At 32.7% G+C, this 15,700-nt stretch overlaps 1 protein-coding gene and 1 long non-coding RNA gene across 4 annotated transcripts; one reads left to right on the forward strand and one right to left on the reverse strand.

The window, feature by feature from the left end:
• Positions 1 to 2,827: 2,827 nt before the first annotated feature.
• Positions 2,828 to 10,910, forward strand: LOC114387152 (protein PECTIC ARABINOGALACTAN SYNTHESIS-RELATED-like). 3 transcript variants are annotated; one of them, XM_028347284.1, is made up of 10 exons: positions 2,828 to 3,610; positions 3,730 to 3,885; positions 3,983 to 4,044; positions 4,789 to 4,859; positions 5,549 to 5,731; positions 5,843 to 5,969; positions 6,308 to 6,358; positions 6,469 to 6,559; positions 7,333 to 7,407; positions 8,605 to 8,998. In XM_028347284.1, the coding sequence occupies exons 5-10, from the start codon at positions 5,703 to 5,705 to the stop codon at positions 8,619 to 8,621; spliced, it is 390 nt and encodes a 129-aa protein (XP_028203085.1). In that variant the 5' UTR covers positions 2,828 to 3,610; positions 3,730 to 3,885; positions 3,983 to 4,044; positions 4,789 to 4,859; positions 5,549 to 5,702; the 3' UTR covers positions 8,622 to 8,998. The 3 variants fall into 3 exon arrangements, 2 of the variants coding, with proteins under 2 accessions (XP_028203085.1, XP_028203084.1); XM_028347283.1 differs by lacking the exon at positions 8,605 to 8,998 and adding an exon at positions 9,041 to 9,364 and having other exon boundaries at positions 2,833 to 3,610; XR_003661248.1 differs by lacking the exons at positions 2,828 to 3,610; positions 3,730 to 3,885; positions 3,983 to 4,044; ... (2 more) ...; positions 5,843 to 5,969; positions 8,605 to 8,998 and adding exons at positions 7,193 to 7,244; positions 9,041 to 9,357; positions 10,157 to 10,237; positions 10,495 to 10,910 and having other exon boundaries at positions 6,326 to 6,358.
• A 232-nt stretch (positions 10,911 to 11,142) lies between these two features.
• Positions 11,143 to 12,446, reverse strand: LOC114387153. The gene is made up of 3 exons (XR_003661249.1): positions 12,333 to 12,446; positions 12,064 to 12,193; positions 11,143 to 11,191 (listed from the first exon to the last, which is right to left on the reverse strand). It is a non-coding gene; the product is annotated as an uncharacterized LOC114387153 (long non-coding RNA).
• Positions 12,447 to 15,700: the final 3,254 nt, after the last annotated feature.

Raw genomic sequence — 15,700 nt, forward strand, 5'->3', positions numbered from 1 at the left:
TATAGTCATCAATAAAAGTCATGAAGTATTTGTAATTAGCATGGGATATAACCGGTGCAATCCCCCATAGATCACTATGAATCATATCAAAAGGATTATTTATCTTTGATTTATGAATTGGAAAAGGTAGAATTTTACTTTTCCCAAGTTTGCAAGAGTTGCAATCAAATTGAACAATACTAAGAGATGGGGAAATTTTATTACCAAGAACACAAGATTTCAGTAAGTCATGAAGTACAAGAGTTTGGGTGACCAAGGCGCTTATGTCATATTTGAAAATTAACAATAGTTGAATTACAAGAAACAAAAAGTGAAAAAGAACATTTAGGCTGATAGAAATAAAGAGGAAAAAAAAGACGTCTGACTTTAGGCCCATTCGCGATCATCTTCCCTGATTGTTGATCCTGCACAAGACAATCAAATTTTGAGAATGCAACTTTGCAATTATTATCAACTAGTTGACCAATAGAAATAAGATTACTAATGAGGCTAAGGGAAACAAAACAATTGGTTAAAGAGGAAGAAATGTCACTAATAGCTGTGATTGACAAACTGTTTCCATCAGCAATATGAATTTGAAGGTTACCAAAATATTTTGTGACATTTTTAAGGGATTCAACATTGTTGGTCATGTGATTGGATGCACCGGAGTCAAAATACCACAGAGTACAAGAAGAAAAAGGTTTACTTGAAAGTCCTAAAGCAGAAAATGTAGAAATTATCATTTGTTGAACCATTTCAGGGGTCATTGGTTGTGCAAAGGCAAGAACATTTTGATTCACAAAACCACCAGCAATAGAAGGACCAGCCACAACTATAAAGGTTGTTTCAGTTATCCTTGGTAGTCTTATGGGAATTCTTTAATGATATGACCATCTTTTTTTAACTAATTGCAAAAAATTTTAGGATAGTGTGAAGAAAAAATGTCCAAGTTCTTTGCAACAAAAGCATTGGACAACACTAAGTCTCGACATTTAGGTTTTCCTTGTGCAACATATGCAACTGGAAAAGAGCTAGATTTTTGCTGTTACATGGATGTTTGAGTTAGGAGACATTGTTCTTCATGAAGAAGCTCATTGAGGCATTTATCCAGGCATGAGACAAGAGCTCTATTCGTGAGATTGGACCGAATAGCCTCAAAGTCAGATCTCACTTTCATAAGAAATTGATCTCTTTTTGTAGTCTCATGAACTTGTTGCACTGCAATTTGACCTTCATTTGACAAATTTTTATAGACAATGTTAGTGTATTCATCCCAATGATTCATGAACTGAGAATAGAATTCAGAAATTGAGAGACTATCCTATTGAAATATGGCAATTTCATGTTCCAGCTAGAATCCTCTGGCAGTATTATTATGGCTATAAATCTTCTTGAGATAGACCCATATCTTGTCTGCAGTGTTGAATGGTCAGAGATTGAGAACAATATGAGGATCAACAGAGCCTATGATTCATGCCATGATTTGGGCATCCTTGACTTCCCACTCAACATATTCATTCGATTGGTTTTCATTGTTAGGAGCAGAACTGGTGTCATCAACATGACCCCAAAGGTTCTTAACTTTCACAAATTTCTGGAACTGGAATTGGTTCTTGTCATTAAGACAAATCAATAAGACATTATACTTGTCACTAGACATAAGACTAAGGAAAAAAAGCAGGTAATTACAAGAGAGAAATCACAAAAGGAACAAGGAGCAAGAACTGGATAATCTTGCAAAACCAAGAGCCTGGGAATTTTGGATAGAACTATGATATGATCACAACCTAGACTGATACCATATTAGATTAAGAAAGTTGTATATGAAAAACTATGTGTTATCTTATGGAGAATTCTGTATTAAATAATGTTCATACAATTTGATTTATACATCTTTGCATTAAATAGCTAGTATGCAATAAATGTTATCCTACAACTAGGATAACTAATTAAGAAAATAATAATGACCAACAAATTTGTGTCAATAATAACAAATATTATGCAATTTGTGTTAATTAATAACTAATATTCTACTAATCAATTCCATTTACAATGGTTATTCTTATGATATTTTCACCATGATCTCTTACATCTCAAGTTGATATGTTAAACTGGATGGAGCATTGCTCGTTTAATTTTTGCCAAGATAAATTTGAGTCTTTTCTCCTCATAAATTACTCTGATATTGTTGGTAAAGGCAAAATTGTTGGACATCGTAAAAAAAACTCATCAAATCCATACACATATTTACTCATCAGATCAATTTTATCTGCTAATAAGCATTAATCTATTCATACTTAACTTTCCTATAAAAAGATAGTTGGACATAGGAAAGGTGTCAGACAACTCACTATTTCCCATAAGGAAACAATTTCTTTATTTTCTAATAATTTTTTTAAGTAATAACAAGTTGACAATAATAAATAATTAATTCTAAGTGTATTTCCATCCATTGCAAGAAGAAGAGAGATTGTGGAAAAGCTAGGCTACATTGACTGTGGTAGAGGTAGAAAGGAAAGAAAGCAAGTCAGTTGAAGTTTGAAGTGTTCATTTCAATGACCAATATTTGCAGTATAACAAGAACCTACACATTTGCTTGCTTAATCGAAATAAGAACCATTTTTAGAATGGTACAGTTGGTATCACTACCACAAAAGGGTTTTTTTACATCGCCGTATCTACATCGGTTATAAAGAAACTAATGTAGTAAATGATACGGTGACATTTTTGTAAATAAAACAAACTTTTTAAATATAACTACGATGATTTTTATAAAGTCGCCTTTGATGTGAACGTTACTAAGGGGTTCTATAAAAACCATCTTTGTTAGTGGATCTAACTACTGCCCTTTGATGGAATTTATAAAATTTTAAATTTTTTTACTTATTTTATTTTTCCCTCTGAATTAATAAAAACAAAACACAGCCAAAAACAACGCAACCCTAATGCGAACCGAAGGCCTCCGCAGTCTCTTCCCCTTCCTTTTTCTCTTCTCCTTGGCTCCTAATCGAGGTCCCTCCGCACTCTTACTTTGGGGCCTTTGCTCGACCTCGCTCCCTCAATCTCTCTGCTTCGCCACCACGGAGGTTGATTTCGGCCACCATAAGCCTTATCTTCTGATTTTGCCCAATCCAAGTTGTGACCATCAAAGCTATTTCCACCCACACGGTAAGCATCTTACAAATCTACTATGATCAAAGCCTTCCTTGTGTCAACCACAATGAAACCTATCTACTTTCCTATTATTCTGGCCACTTTTTCAGTAACTCCTAATTTCAAATCTCGTCAAGTGCAACACCGAAAGATTGTTGCATATCTCAAATCTATTAGATAGAACTACTATTGTAATTTTTATTTCCATTTTTATTTAGGGATTGCATGTTCTTTGGATTTGAGATTGTGTGGATGTACTGTTGGTATTCAAAGCCATTGTATTTTGCTAAGAGATTGGTAGCACCAGGGTACAAAGCCATTGTATTTTGCTTTGAAAGCTGTGTTGAATATTCAATCTCAATATGTTAATAACTTGGTGTTGTATCTGCTGATGAACAGTGGTCTTGACAATCAAGGTCTGAAGGGTTTTTTGCCAAATGACATTTCCAAACTTCATAATTTGCAAATCCTTTGAGTATGAAATAGTTTCCTTTCATGAAAAAATTATGATTGTAATTGCAGAAAATGATATGTTTTTAGTCCTTGCGTTTTGCATTCATTTTGGATTATTATTATTATCATTATTATATACAGGTTTCTTCTCCTACAATAATTGTTGAAAGAGCAGGGTCCTTTGCTTGGGCACATAAAAGCTGGAGAGTTTGAGAGGAGTTTACACAAAATGTCCCAGCTACAATTAATCTATTTGCAGCTACTGAGCTTCCACTTCAACAAGCTATCCTCCCCCCTGTATTGACTTTTACAAATAACCAGTACATATGTTTTGTACATTTAAATATTGTTGGCATATAATAATAACTTCTTCCAAAACATGATTGATTGTCAGGTTTTGCAATTGCTTAATGATCCAAATCCTGCTTTAGGGAAGTAGCTATTTTGTGCATTGAGGTAAGCATGCTTTATCTTTCAGTCATTTAGTATTTTGTATATATTGGCTAAAGGACTCACTTGCATTATCATGTTACTTGCCAAAAAGGGGGTTCATGCCATAGCAATGGCTAATTTCAATTCTTGAATTTCTGAGCCAAAAGTAAAGAATTGCTAATATTGCCATGTCTACCGCACTATGAATATTCAATTTTCTCTGGCAGGTTAAGGCGTGATTTGCTTTTCTCTCTCCGTTTTATTCTAAACAGAAAATGAGAGAAAATATTTCAGAATCATGGCTATTATTTCAGAGCACTGTGATACTGGCCATTGCAATATTTGCAAAGCTATTTCAATTCAAGTTAAGGACGAAAGATAAAAGAAAATGCAGATTACCACCAGGAAGGAGAGGCTGGCCTTTGATTGGTGACAGCATCAATTGGTTGGCCTTTGATTGAAAGGATATAGTGTCTCATACTCATCATATTCATTATTCAATAGGCAACTTCACTAAAAAATAGTGAAGAGATAAAAAAAATCATGGACACGTTATGTTAATCTAGACCTAGAAAAATAAAGAGATAAAAAAGGAAAAATATAATTTTGATAGACAATAAATTGAAACTTGATAAAAGATAAAAGATATAAACAAATAAAAAGTATCAATTAGATGTAAGTATTGTATAAGTGTGTGTTTGATTGTGTGTTAAGCAACCAAATATCACCATAAACTTGTTATTATTCTTGTTTTTCTTTAATCTATAGGATGTGGCAATTGCTTATGGATTCAATGCTATTAGGGATCAAGCAGTAGTAGATAATAAAGGCTCAAAGAGGTTGGTTCCTTCCTTGACTCTACTTCCTCTGAATTAGCTCAGTGCTCTTTAAATTTTTTAACTAGGATAAAAATGATATATGGATATTATTTTCTTTATTTTCCATAAAATTCTCTTTATGACCGCTTCTGCTGACTAATTGTTTGTTCATAATTCTTTTACTACTCTAACTTAATTGTTCACAATTCAATGCAACTTGCAGGCCGTACAAGTTCTTGTGGTAAACTTAATCAATCATTTATTAAATAAAAACATACATAAAAGAATATTAATTATTCACAAAAAAAAGTAGAAGAAGAAACAGCATGTAGGAAGACTATTATTAAGTTACTGTTACAAGCTCAACTAACCTCTTTCAAATGTTTCATATTAAATGAATTTTTAATATAACATATTTGTTTGTTTATTTGGGAAAATTATCATATTTTTTTTCTTGTTTTCAAATTCATATGTACAGGAAATTTTGGATTTCAATTTCTATTTTTAATAATAACAGGAGGCAAAAAATTAAATAAAAAATTAAAATAATATGACATTTTCTGTAATTATTCAAATAAAAAAAATATTTTCTTAATTTCTTGTACATCTTTTATATCTATGAAAACCAGTTGTTAATTTCTCAAACTCTCCGAATTGTGCAATAAATTAAAATCAAACAAATAATACTAATCACTTTCTTTGCTTCATAGGCAATTCTAGCTTGTTCTTTTAATGAGAAAGACTATAAGAAAACAACAGTAGCTGCAACAAGGACACTCCAAATGATCAAGAAAGCCAAAGAGCTAGCAATCCTCTGTGCTACACAAGTTGGCCTTGTTATATTCTCCAGCACGAGAAAGCTTTATGAATATGCCAGCACCAACTTTACAAAGGTCCCCGTTTTCCTTATTTTTTAAAAATATTTTTCCCTACATGAACTTGTGTTTTATTTTTAAATAGTGTATAATTGCTAAATGTTGCTCTTGTATTCCATTTTTTTTCAGAGGCCTATGCTCCTTCTTCACCGACGACTCTAGGGTTTTGCCTCATAACTCCAGGATCTCTCTTGCTTTCACATTACTTCTTCTTCTCGTTGGTTTAGTCTCCCTTTTCACCATCTTCAATAATCTCGTTAGTCCTCATCTCTTTGGCTGCATTTTCAGATTCACTACTAAATCACTAATGCATTGCATCCTTCTTCGCCTTTCGATGTGTGGAAAACGAAATTCCTTATCTCTAATGTGTAGTGTTATTCTGTTTATCTTAAATTGAATTAAACTACCTATTGTTTTGATTTTGATTTGGTAATGCTCAGCTATTGTATAACTTCAGTAATGAGTAGATGTGCAAGTAATTCATGCAATTTATTTTTTTTGGATACCGAAAGAAACAATTCAGCTACAGTTATATTTCTTACTATTATTTTTAGCTAGTTCTTATAATTGATTTTGTGTTCAATTTTTTTGTAGAATGCGCCTTACTTGTGTAAAAACGATGGGATTGTTCTTCACTGCCCGTATGTAAGTTCTCTAAAGGACTAGTGTTTTGGAGTTTCATTTCTCCTTCTATATTGTTCAATGCCATTGGTGTTCTTTTCCCATTCACATGGATTCTTTGGTATTATTTTTAGGTTAAAGAATCACCATCACTTTGGGAAAATCCTTTCTCTTCCACAACATCTTGGAAGCCCTGTGCTGAGCGCCAGGATGGTGTTTTACCAGGTTTCCTTTTTTTTTTCTTCTATTCCTTAATAGATATTTAAGACCTCATTAGCATTGCAAACCATGCTAAAACAGGGAATTAACAAATAAAGTAATAAGAATATCTTAACCTAGAAGTTGTGACAACTTAACATATTTTGCATTTGTCAGTAGCATCCACTTAGAGCAATTATAAGTGGCATCTCAACAAATCTGTGACTGCAATTCAATTCTATGGTGCTGATTACGTTTAAAATTGGTTTTGATGCAAATTCAATGTTAGAAAGCTAGAATTACGTTTAAAATTGGTTTTAATGCTAATTCAATGTTGCATTTGATCTATGGTGCTGATTTTGCTGTCTTGTACATCGAAATGAGCGTTATATGAGTCTGTGGAAAGTTTCATAGAATTAAAAACTTCGTACCCCATTGTCCGGAGGCACTTCGCTATGCGAAGGTATGGGGGAGGGATGTTGTACGCAGCCTTACCTTTGCATATGCAAAGAGGCTGTTTCCGGATTCGAACCCATGACCAACAAGTCACCAAGGCACAACTTTACCGCTGCACCAGGGCTCGCCCTCGAAAGTTTCATAGAATTATCATATAATATTTATCTATCAATGATTTACTTCTGCACTTCTTTCAAAATGTAGATATGCAATGCAGTGGTTGTGGCAAAAATATTAAATGCCTCTCTTAAAATAGGTTGTAAGCTGAAAGTTACATTTGTGCATCATGTCTATGTCCACCCCACATCTGATTTTTAAATTTGCATTTTCTCCCTCTTCTGCAGGTGTCATACCTTCTTTGTTTTATTCAGAGGAAAATAGTGGTTCACGACTTCCTTCAGCACAATCCTATTGTAGAGGTAACTTTCTTATGCACCTAAATGCTTTTTATTCATCTGACCAAAATACTTGTGTTGTTGGTTAGCTTGAGTACGTTGGATTATTATCTCAACTTGAAAACATCTAACTGAAAATATTATGTGTTTAATACAAAATTAACTTTATTAAAAAAAAGGTTAAAATATTATTGAAAATAAATATAATATATTTTCTTGATTATTCAGAAGTATATTATATTAAATATTTTTAAGATAAATTAAAGCACCTAAAATTAAAGTAGGTGTAATATAAGACATGTGGAGTATATATAGAGTTAGGAATGGGTATTCAATATTCAGTATTGCACTGAATATCTTGATTACCTTCTATCCCAAAATGTATTGACCGCTAGTGATGACATCACTTTTCTTCCCTCATTTTTTATAGATAAATAAAAAATAGTAATGTGACTTTGTACAGATAAATAAACTATTATTTTGATTTTATATAGAACAACACTTTGTGTAGCTTTTGATTTTATATTCTAATAAACTATTATTTTAAGAATCTAAAAATTACAATAGTTATCTCTTGGTGCATAAAGAAGATATTACAACTTGAAGTTAAGATATGTTCATAAATCCTCCTTCAAGCCAAATGTATAAATAAATTGACACAAGATTTTAATTTAATTATTAGTTTTGACTTTGAATCTTTAGAGAAACATTCTCACTCACACCAAAAGCCTATGCCTTGATCCCTAGCTAGGCAGCCAAAATGTGTTAAATTAATCAGTAGATTTATTGCTCTGTTAAACTCACAATTATACTTGTGAAGATACAATGTTTGTCTCTTTTAATGTGTATTATGCATTTCAAATTAAATGTATCTTTCTTAGAATTTTAGCAGTGAAAATGATTTTAATTAAGGCAATATTATCAATCATCTATAAAAGGAAAATAAAAGGAACATCTTGATATACAAATGCTTTGAGGCAACATGAAATCTTTCAAATTGCTGATTGATATAATTCAAACTTCCATGCTCAAGGTAAATATTGATTATCTAAGATGGAAAGCTATACAATTCTGGTTTTTCTATTTTCTTGTTTTATTGTTATAAAAATGACAAAAGGTTATCGGGGTTGAATGCTTGGAATTTGGAAAGCAAAATAGCAAATATGAAATTTTGTCAAAGTAAAAAAATTAAAAATAATTAATAATTCTACATCGGTTCAGGCCACAACCAATGTTGAATGCTTCATCGTGGGGTAGGAATCACGACGGTTCAGGATACAACCGATGTAGAATGTCAGAATTCAACATCGGTCACTCAACCATCGTTGTGTTTCAACGACATCAAGCTACAACGATGCATGATAACCGATGTAGAAAGGTGCCGATAACCGATGTAAAAAACTTATTTTCTAGTAGTGTATTATATTTTAGAAGTCAACACTTTGTTAGTCATAGAGGACCATATAAAGCAACAATGTTCATTTGATAAAAAAAATATTTTAATTCATCTTTGATGGAAAAAAGTATGACTATTTTTTGTGGTTTTCTTTTTTCCTTTGATAATGGACTTGCTGCTATATTGCAACATGATCAAAGAAATCAATAATCATATATTTTTGTGGTTGTTGATACTTTTGTCTGGGTTTTCTTTCTGCAGTTACAGGCAATTCATTGGCTAAAGGGGAGTAAAAGTTTTCCCTAATCGACATTTAACAAAGGACATATTGAAGGAGCATTTACTTTGAAGAGACCTATTATGACCAATAAAAAAGCATTACCTATCCTAACCTTTTTTAGTGGCTTTTGTTCTAGTTACCGTAGTTCCTAAAAGATAAGAGTTCTCAGGTTATCACCCCCTAATGTCAATGGTTCATCTACTAATTAACATGAAGATTTACCTCAGGATGCACATTATAGTAATGTTCTGAGTCTTAGTGATGAGCTACAAACTTCAATCATAGCAAGATTTCCAAGGTTACAACACTAGAAATTATGTTCTATTTTCTTAGCTTAACATTCTTGCTTTATCTGACTTTGGAATGAAATATTTTTATATAATTAGAAAGAAATAAAAGAAATTATTTTTTAATGAAAAATTATTTATTATAAATCAAAATTTAATACAAGTGTTAGACTTTCTGCTTAATTTTTATCACTATTTGGAAAATCTTTATTTCAATTTTAATACATGAAATGTCATTTGAATAATTCTTGAATTCTTTAATCTAAAAGAGACGTACACAATCTCTGTCAAACTAAACTGACATTGTCATATAACTAAATCGAAATTGGCTTCTCTGTTGTCTTTTTCTCAACAGTCCCATTGTTGTCTACTTAGTTTGTGTTAATATTTAATTTTATTAATATTTAATTTTGTGATTCAATTTAAAATTATGTGATTTTCAAGGGACAGTACGGGGACAGCTGAAAAATGGACAGCAAAGAAGTAAGGTCTGACCAAATCAATACTATGCTAAATGCATTAAAACCATAAAAACCAAAAGCTAGCCTAAAAAGTGTAAACAGGAAACTTATGCAGTAGACATAAACACCTAAATAAAAAAACATAAACACTACACTCGCTATAACTTATGCACAGTAAATATCAAAAATTCAAAATTGTACTTTTAGCCTTTATTTTTGTTACATAATGGTAAAGTTTATTTTTTCTGAAGCAGTGGTAAAGTTTATCTTAATTATTTGTATGCTAAAGTTTTATAATCTAAATTATATCAAATTAATATCAATGAATTTTTTACTGGATAATTTGTAGGTGATATGGGCATTTCTAATGCTTTTTTTGTAACAAAGAGTTTTCTTGATGCTGACCTTGATGTTGTTAAAGAATATCAAAGTAAGTACTCTATTCTCTCATGTGGTTTTTCCCTACCTATTTGTTCTTTTATGTGATTTATGAATAAACTAGTCAGTAACCCGTGCATACGCACGGGTGGTTCCGCCAATTGATTTTCGATGAATGAATTAAAAGAAATGTAGGATTACTGTATAGGCAATCTGGTAAACAAATGGAACTTTTCCAAAAACAAAACAGTGAAAGAAAAAGAAAAACAAAAAGGAAGAAGGAAATATCTAAAGGTGAGTGTGTTGCAGTGGAGATAGAGAAATGCAAAAAGGAAGAAAGAAATACCTGAAGGTAAGTGTGTCATGGCGGAGAAAGAGAAATGTGAATCCGAAAAAGAAGAGGTAAATGTGGCGGTGGAGGCTGAGATATATCCTACAGGAACGACGACGAGATAGATGAAAAGAGAGCCATATCAAGAACAGAAAATGCAACAACGTTTCTAGAACCCTCAAGTTACTTTGTAAGCTTTTTTTAATTGCAATATAGGCTTAAAATTAAATTCAGAAGTAAATTATGAAGAAAGTTAATATTTATAATTAACTAATTGTTCAAAGTTCACAAAAACATGTATTCGATCAATTAGATTATTGATAATGGAGTCACTCAACCTAAACTGCTACACAAAAACTTTGTCATATAGGTAAATTGTGACAAAGGTCAAAGCCAAATTGCTAGGACAAACAAAGCTTCTAATAGATATAAGATAAAATGAATACAATAAACATGTACATATATAGCAGGATGAAAAATGTTGCTGACTTCTTTCTAAGCCAAATGCTTATTTGAACAATGCCCTTACTCAGGGACATGACCGTTTGCTTCTTCTTCCCTTTTTTCTTTAGAGACAGTCTTAGCAATTATAAAGCTGGGCAGATTTGTTGAAGATAAAAGCCTAGCCCACATTCTATCAGTAATTAGCACTTTGTTCTGTCCCTGAGTGATTCTCTGCATAACAAAGCAACCAACATAATGCTTCTAAATTCTATAGTTTCCTACTCAAAATTACAACTTCACTCACCCAATCATAAACTTGAAAACTAACTTTGAATTGGAAAGTTTAAATCCATTACATTCTTAACAAATAAATCATATCTATGCTGGAGAAGCAGAACCAACAATATCAAGCAGGGCAACGAACTCACATAAAATGGTATGTACCTATTGCATGTAATACCATATAAGGTCTCATCAAAATTAAGTAATTCAAAGATTTATAAATAAATATAACCTAGAAGGCTAGAACAGGGTAAAAAGAAAGAGAAATGAAGGAGCAACATTCTAAGAAAAAAAGATGCAAGAGTTAACTCTAATATTGTGTTGTGGTCTCATATTCTAAGAGTCTAGGAATGCTTAATTTTTGTATGCCTATTTTACTTTTCCTGGATTCAATATCACCTTTTGACAAACCAACTGCCATTTAACTTTTTATCCAAGTATTTTGGGACTATATAGAGAATGCTGAAGTTACAGAAAAACCACTTCTGTGGCCAAACTCAAAAATCTCAGTCACCTCCTTTTGAAAGTCAACAATATTAAAAATTAAAAAAGCAACATACTATCATGCCAAAAAGATGGGAAACTCAAAACTGCAAAACATACAATTCTATATTATTTTATTTCATAATTGATACATTACCTATTGCCTGAAATAAACTGTATCACATTGTTTATTACATTTATCACTTTTTTTATTTCCCTCTGTCCCTCTTATATAATTTCCACTAAACTCCCTTAAAATTAAAAAATAGGATTTACAATTTCATAACTCTTTTCAAGCTTGTGTAGCGGTAATTCTAGTTGGGAAAAGATTTTCGCACCTATTACCCAGATGTCGGTGCAGCTTGATAATAGTTTCCTCCTCTTCCTTGGTGTAGTTTCCTCTTTTGAGGTTTGGCCTTAGGTAATTCAGCCACCTTAGTCTGCGACTCTTTCCACATCTCGCAAGACCTGACAAATTAATAACAACAACAACAAAGTAAAACCAATTACAATGGATTCATATATGATTTAGCTATAATTTGTGCATGTGTATAATTAAACATTGAATATATGGTTCCTACAAATTCATGTAGAAGTTAAACCAAACCTTGAAAACAGAGAAGAAGAAAAATTGAAAGCCACATTGGCGACTATATTGATGGTACATACTCTCACATACTTAATTTGTTTCTGACCAAACTATTTGGTAAGTTCCATTTCCACTTGAACTGCATGAAAATAACAAACAAACAAAAAAATAGCAGTGACAACAATATACTCTTAATGGCAGTCATAACAACCATTATTGCCTATCCAAAAGAAATAATTTCTCTGTAGTATCAGGTATGATCATAGACACATGTAGTTGAATGGTATTTGCATTAACAAATGTTGCATGTGTATCTATCAACTACAAAGTCGAGAGCATAGCTGTTGTTAAGCCTCCAAAGTGCTAGTATTTGAGAAAGGAAACATCTAACTTCTCCCATTGTTGTTATGTTGAGTTGATTTCCTATTCGGGTTGACTGCAACAGAGAATATCAATATCAAAATCAACTTAGACATAGGAAAAACCAATTTTGTATCATGTGATGAATTGTAGATCACTTTGAATCTTGTGATACATGGATAAAGCAGTACAATTCCAATATTATTATTATTATTATTATTATTATTATTATTATTATTATTATTATTATTATTATATACAATAAGGCATAATAAAATCAAATAACAGAGAACAACCATGAGAACTAAAAACTTGCGATATTATACCTCTCTTCCAGGGTGGAATGGAACTTCAGGTCCGCCCGTGACCTCAATGGCAATAACGCCAGCCAACTGCGTCAACACAAACACAGCATTAAGCGAACAAACACCAAAGACAAAAAAATCATCACTATCATATATAACCAATAAAAAAGGATCCCCAAAATTCTAATTTTGGAACTGTATATCTTTTGGTTTAATGTCTACATTGACTAAACAAATTAAAAACTTGAAATTTAGGGGGGAAAATGTTGAATCTCAAGTACCCGTGAATGTGCTTGTTCTAAAAAATTGAAATTTTTTGGGGCAAAACTCTCCATCCAGCAACACCCAGGCTATCAATCATATTTGTGTGTGAATCAGTTCCCATCATTTGTGTTGAGCACAACTCTACCAAGGTATTCTAAATTAACCTGCAAAATTAAAATGACAATATTCAGAAAAGAAATTTGAATCACAGGATGAAATTTTTCTTCGCTGCATGTAAAATTAAAAGTATTCTATATCAACAAAATTAGTATTCAAACTAAAAGTATTCTATATCAGCAAATTGATTTTGGTACTGCATATCATTAACGATTCAAATTGATTTTGGTACTGCATATTATCAAGAAGAACATTATTATTATTATTATTATTATTATTATTATTATTATATACAATAAGGCATAATAAAATCAAATAACAGAGAACAATCGTGAGAACTAAAAACTTGCGATATTATACCTCTCTTCGAGGGTGGAATGGAACTTCAAGTCCACCCGTGACCTCAACGTCAACAACGCCAGCCAACTGCGTCAACACAAACATAGCATTAAGCGCACAAACACCAAAGACAAAAAAATCATCACCGGGTAGAAATCAGCGTAGCTCAAAATAGGGAACTCCGCCTTGAGTGGCTCCAATGACAATATTCAGAAAAGAAATTTGAATCACAGGATAAAATTTTTTTTCGCTGCATGTAAAATTAAAAGTATTCTATATCAGCAAATTGATTTTGGTACTGCATATTATCAAGAAGAACAATATTATTATTATTATTATTATTATTATTATTATTATATACAATAAGGCATAATAAAATCAAATAACAGAGAACAACCGTGAGAACTAAAAACTTGCGATATTATACCTCTCTTCTAGGGTGGAATGGAACTTCAGGTCCACCCGTGACCTCAACGGCAACAACGCTAGCCAACTGCGCCAACACAAACACATCATTAAGCGCACAAACACCAAAGACAAAAAAATCATCACCGGGTAGAAATCGGCGTAGCTCAAAATAGGGAACTCCGCCTTGAGTGGCTCCAAAAGCCTAATAGCGATGTCCGATGGGTCCATGCGCACCAGCATCTCCAAAACATCAATCACCTACAGCAAAAATGAGAATCGTAAAAATGCACACCACACACACCATACTCATACTCACACTCACATGCAAACGGCAAAGTCGTCGCACTCACCGTTTTGCGGCTACTTTCGTCGGACAATTCCGCCATGAACCCCACTCCACATGAGTCCTTATCCATAGCCACCACATTACCACCAAAAGCCCAAAACTTGTTCAAACCTGCACAACACAAAATCCAATCCGCATCATAGGTGACCGTTTATAAACCAAAAAATAGTAAATTAAAAGAAGAAAAAAATATATGAGAGAGAAAGGAATGAAATATATCAAATACCAAGAATAGATGCTTGGAATTGTGTAGAAGAGAAAAGGAATCCATGAACCAAAAACTGATCTCACACACAGTATCTCTCTCTGTGTGAAAGACGGAGATTGGAGGTGGTGGTGGTGGAGGACCTTGCTGCTTTGAGAGAGAGAAAGCTTCCAACTTGTACAGAGAAAGAAAGTGAGTGAGAGAGAAAGAGAAAGGAGCCTTTTGCCACGGGAGAAAGAGAAATGGAAAAATAAAAAGGAAATCAAAAAGACTTGGGATGAAGATTGGAAAAGAAGACACCTGAAACAATACGTAGAACAACCAAGGGAGTGGGAAATGAAAAGGTTAGAAAAGAAGACACTTGGAACAATATGTGGAGCAACCAAGGGAGTGGGAAATGAAAAGGTTAAAAGACCAAAAAACCAAGGAAATGGACAGGTGTCACAACCTTAGGTAAGGGCACAATAGGCTTTTCTAGGGGGTTCTCTTTTATAGATAGTACTAGTCTGTAACCCGTGCGTACGCACGGGTCACTTGGTTAGTAAATTTGCAATCACAGTAATATAATTGAAGATTAGATAGATATGTATTTATAATGTTGGTAAAAGAGAGGTTGTTCAGAGAAAATAAACAAAATATAATTACATATAAAACGAAAATTATTGCCACTTCCTTTCTCTTCTAATGACTATTTCCCAAATTCTTTCGTGTGGCCGGTAGTAGAATGATACCTCATCTCCGTGATGGAAATCGTTTTCCTTGAGAAACTTGTACCATGGCCGGACGATACTTTTATCTTTAATGTCGCGGTCGAGCGTAACAACGTCCCATTGCAGAGGAGGTGCATTCTTCCATAAAATTGTCCAGTGATTCTCACATTCTTTTAGATATTTCCTTGCATGTGATGGGATTTCCAGCATATCATTTATACAAATTAATAATGTGATTGAAATTCTCATAATAATGCAAGTTAATGTGATTGCATATTACCAACGGTTGGGGAGCACCCAGTATACATTGGGTTATTTCTGTTGTCCAGATA

The sequence above is a fragment of the Glycine soja genome, chromosome 15 (genome assembly GCF_004193775.1).
Source record: "Glycine soja cultivar W05 chromosome 15, ASM419377v2, whole genome shotgun sequence".
NCBI lineage: Eukaryota > Viridiplantae > Streptophyta > Magnoliopsida > Fabales > Fabaceae > Glycine > Glycine soja.

Excerpts from the sequence above, each read along its gene's own strand:
- LOC114387152 (XM_028347283.1), top strand. The coding sequence starts at position 5,703 with ATGAATATGCCAGCACCAACTTTACAAAG. Across the intron at positions 5,732-5,842 it reads CCAGCACCAACTTTACAAAG|AGGCCTATGCTCCTTCTTCA; the intron begins GTCCCCGTTTTC and ends ATTTTTTTTCAG. Across the intron at positions 6,359-6,468 it reads TTGTTCTTCACTGCCCGTAT|GTTAAAGAATCACCATCACT; the intron begins GTAAGTTCTCTA and ends TATTATTTTTAG.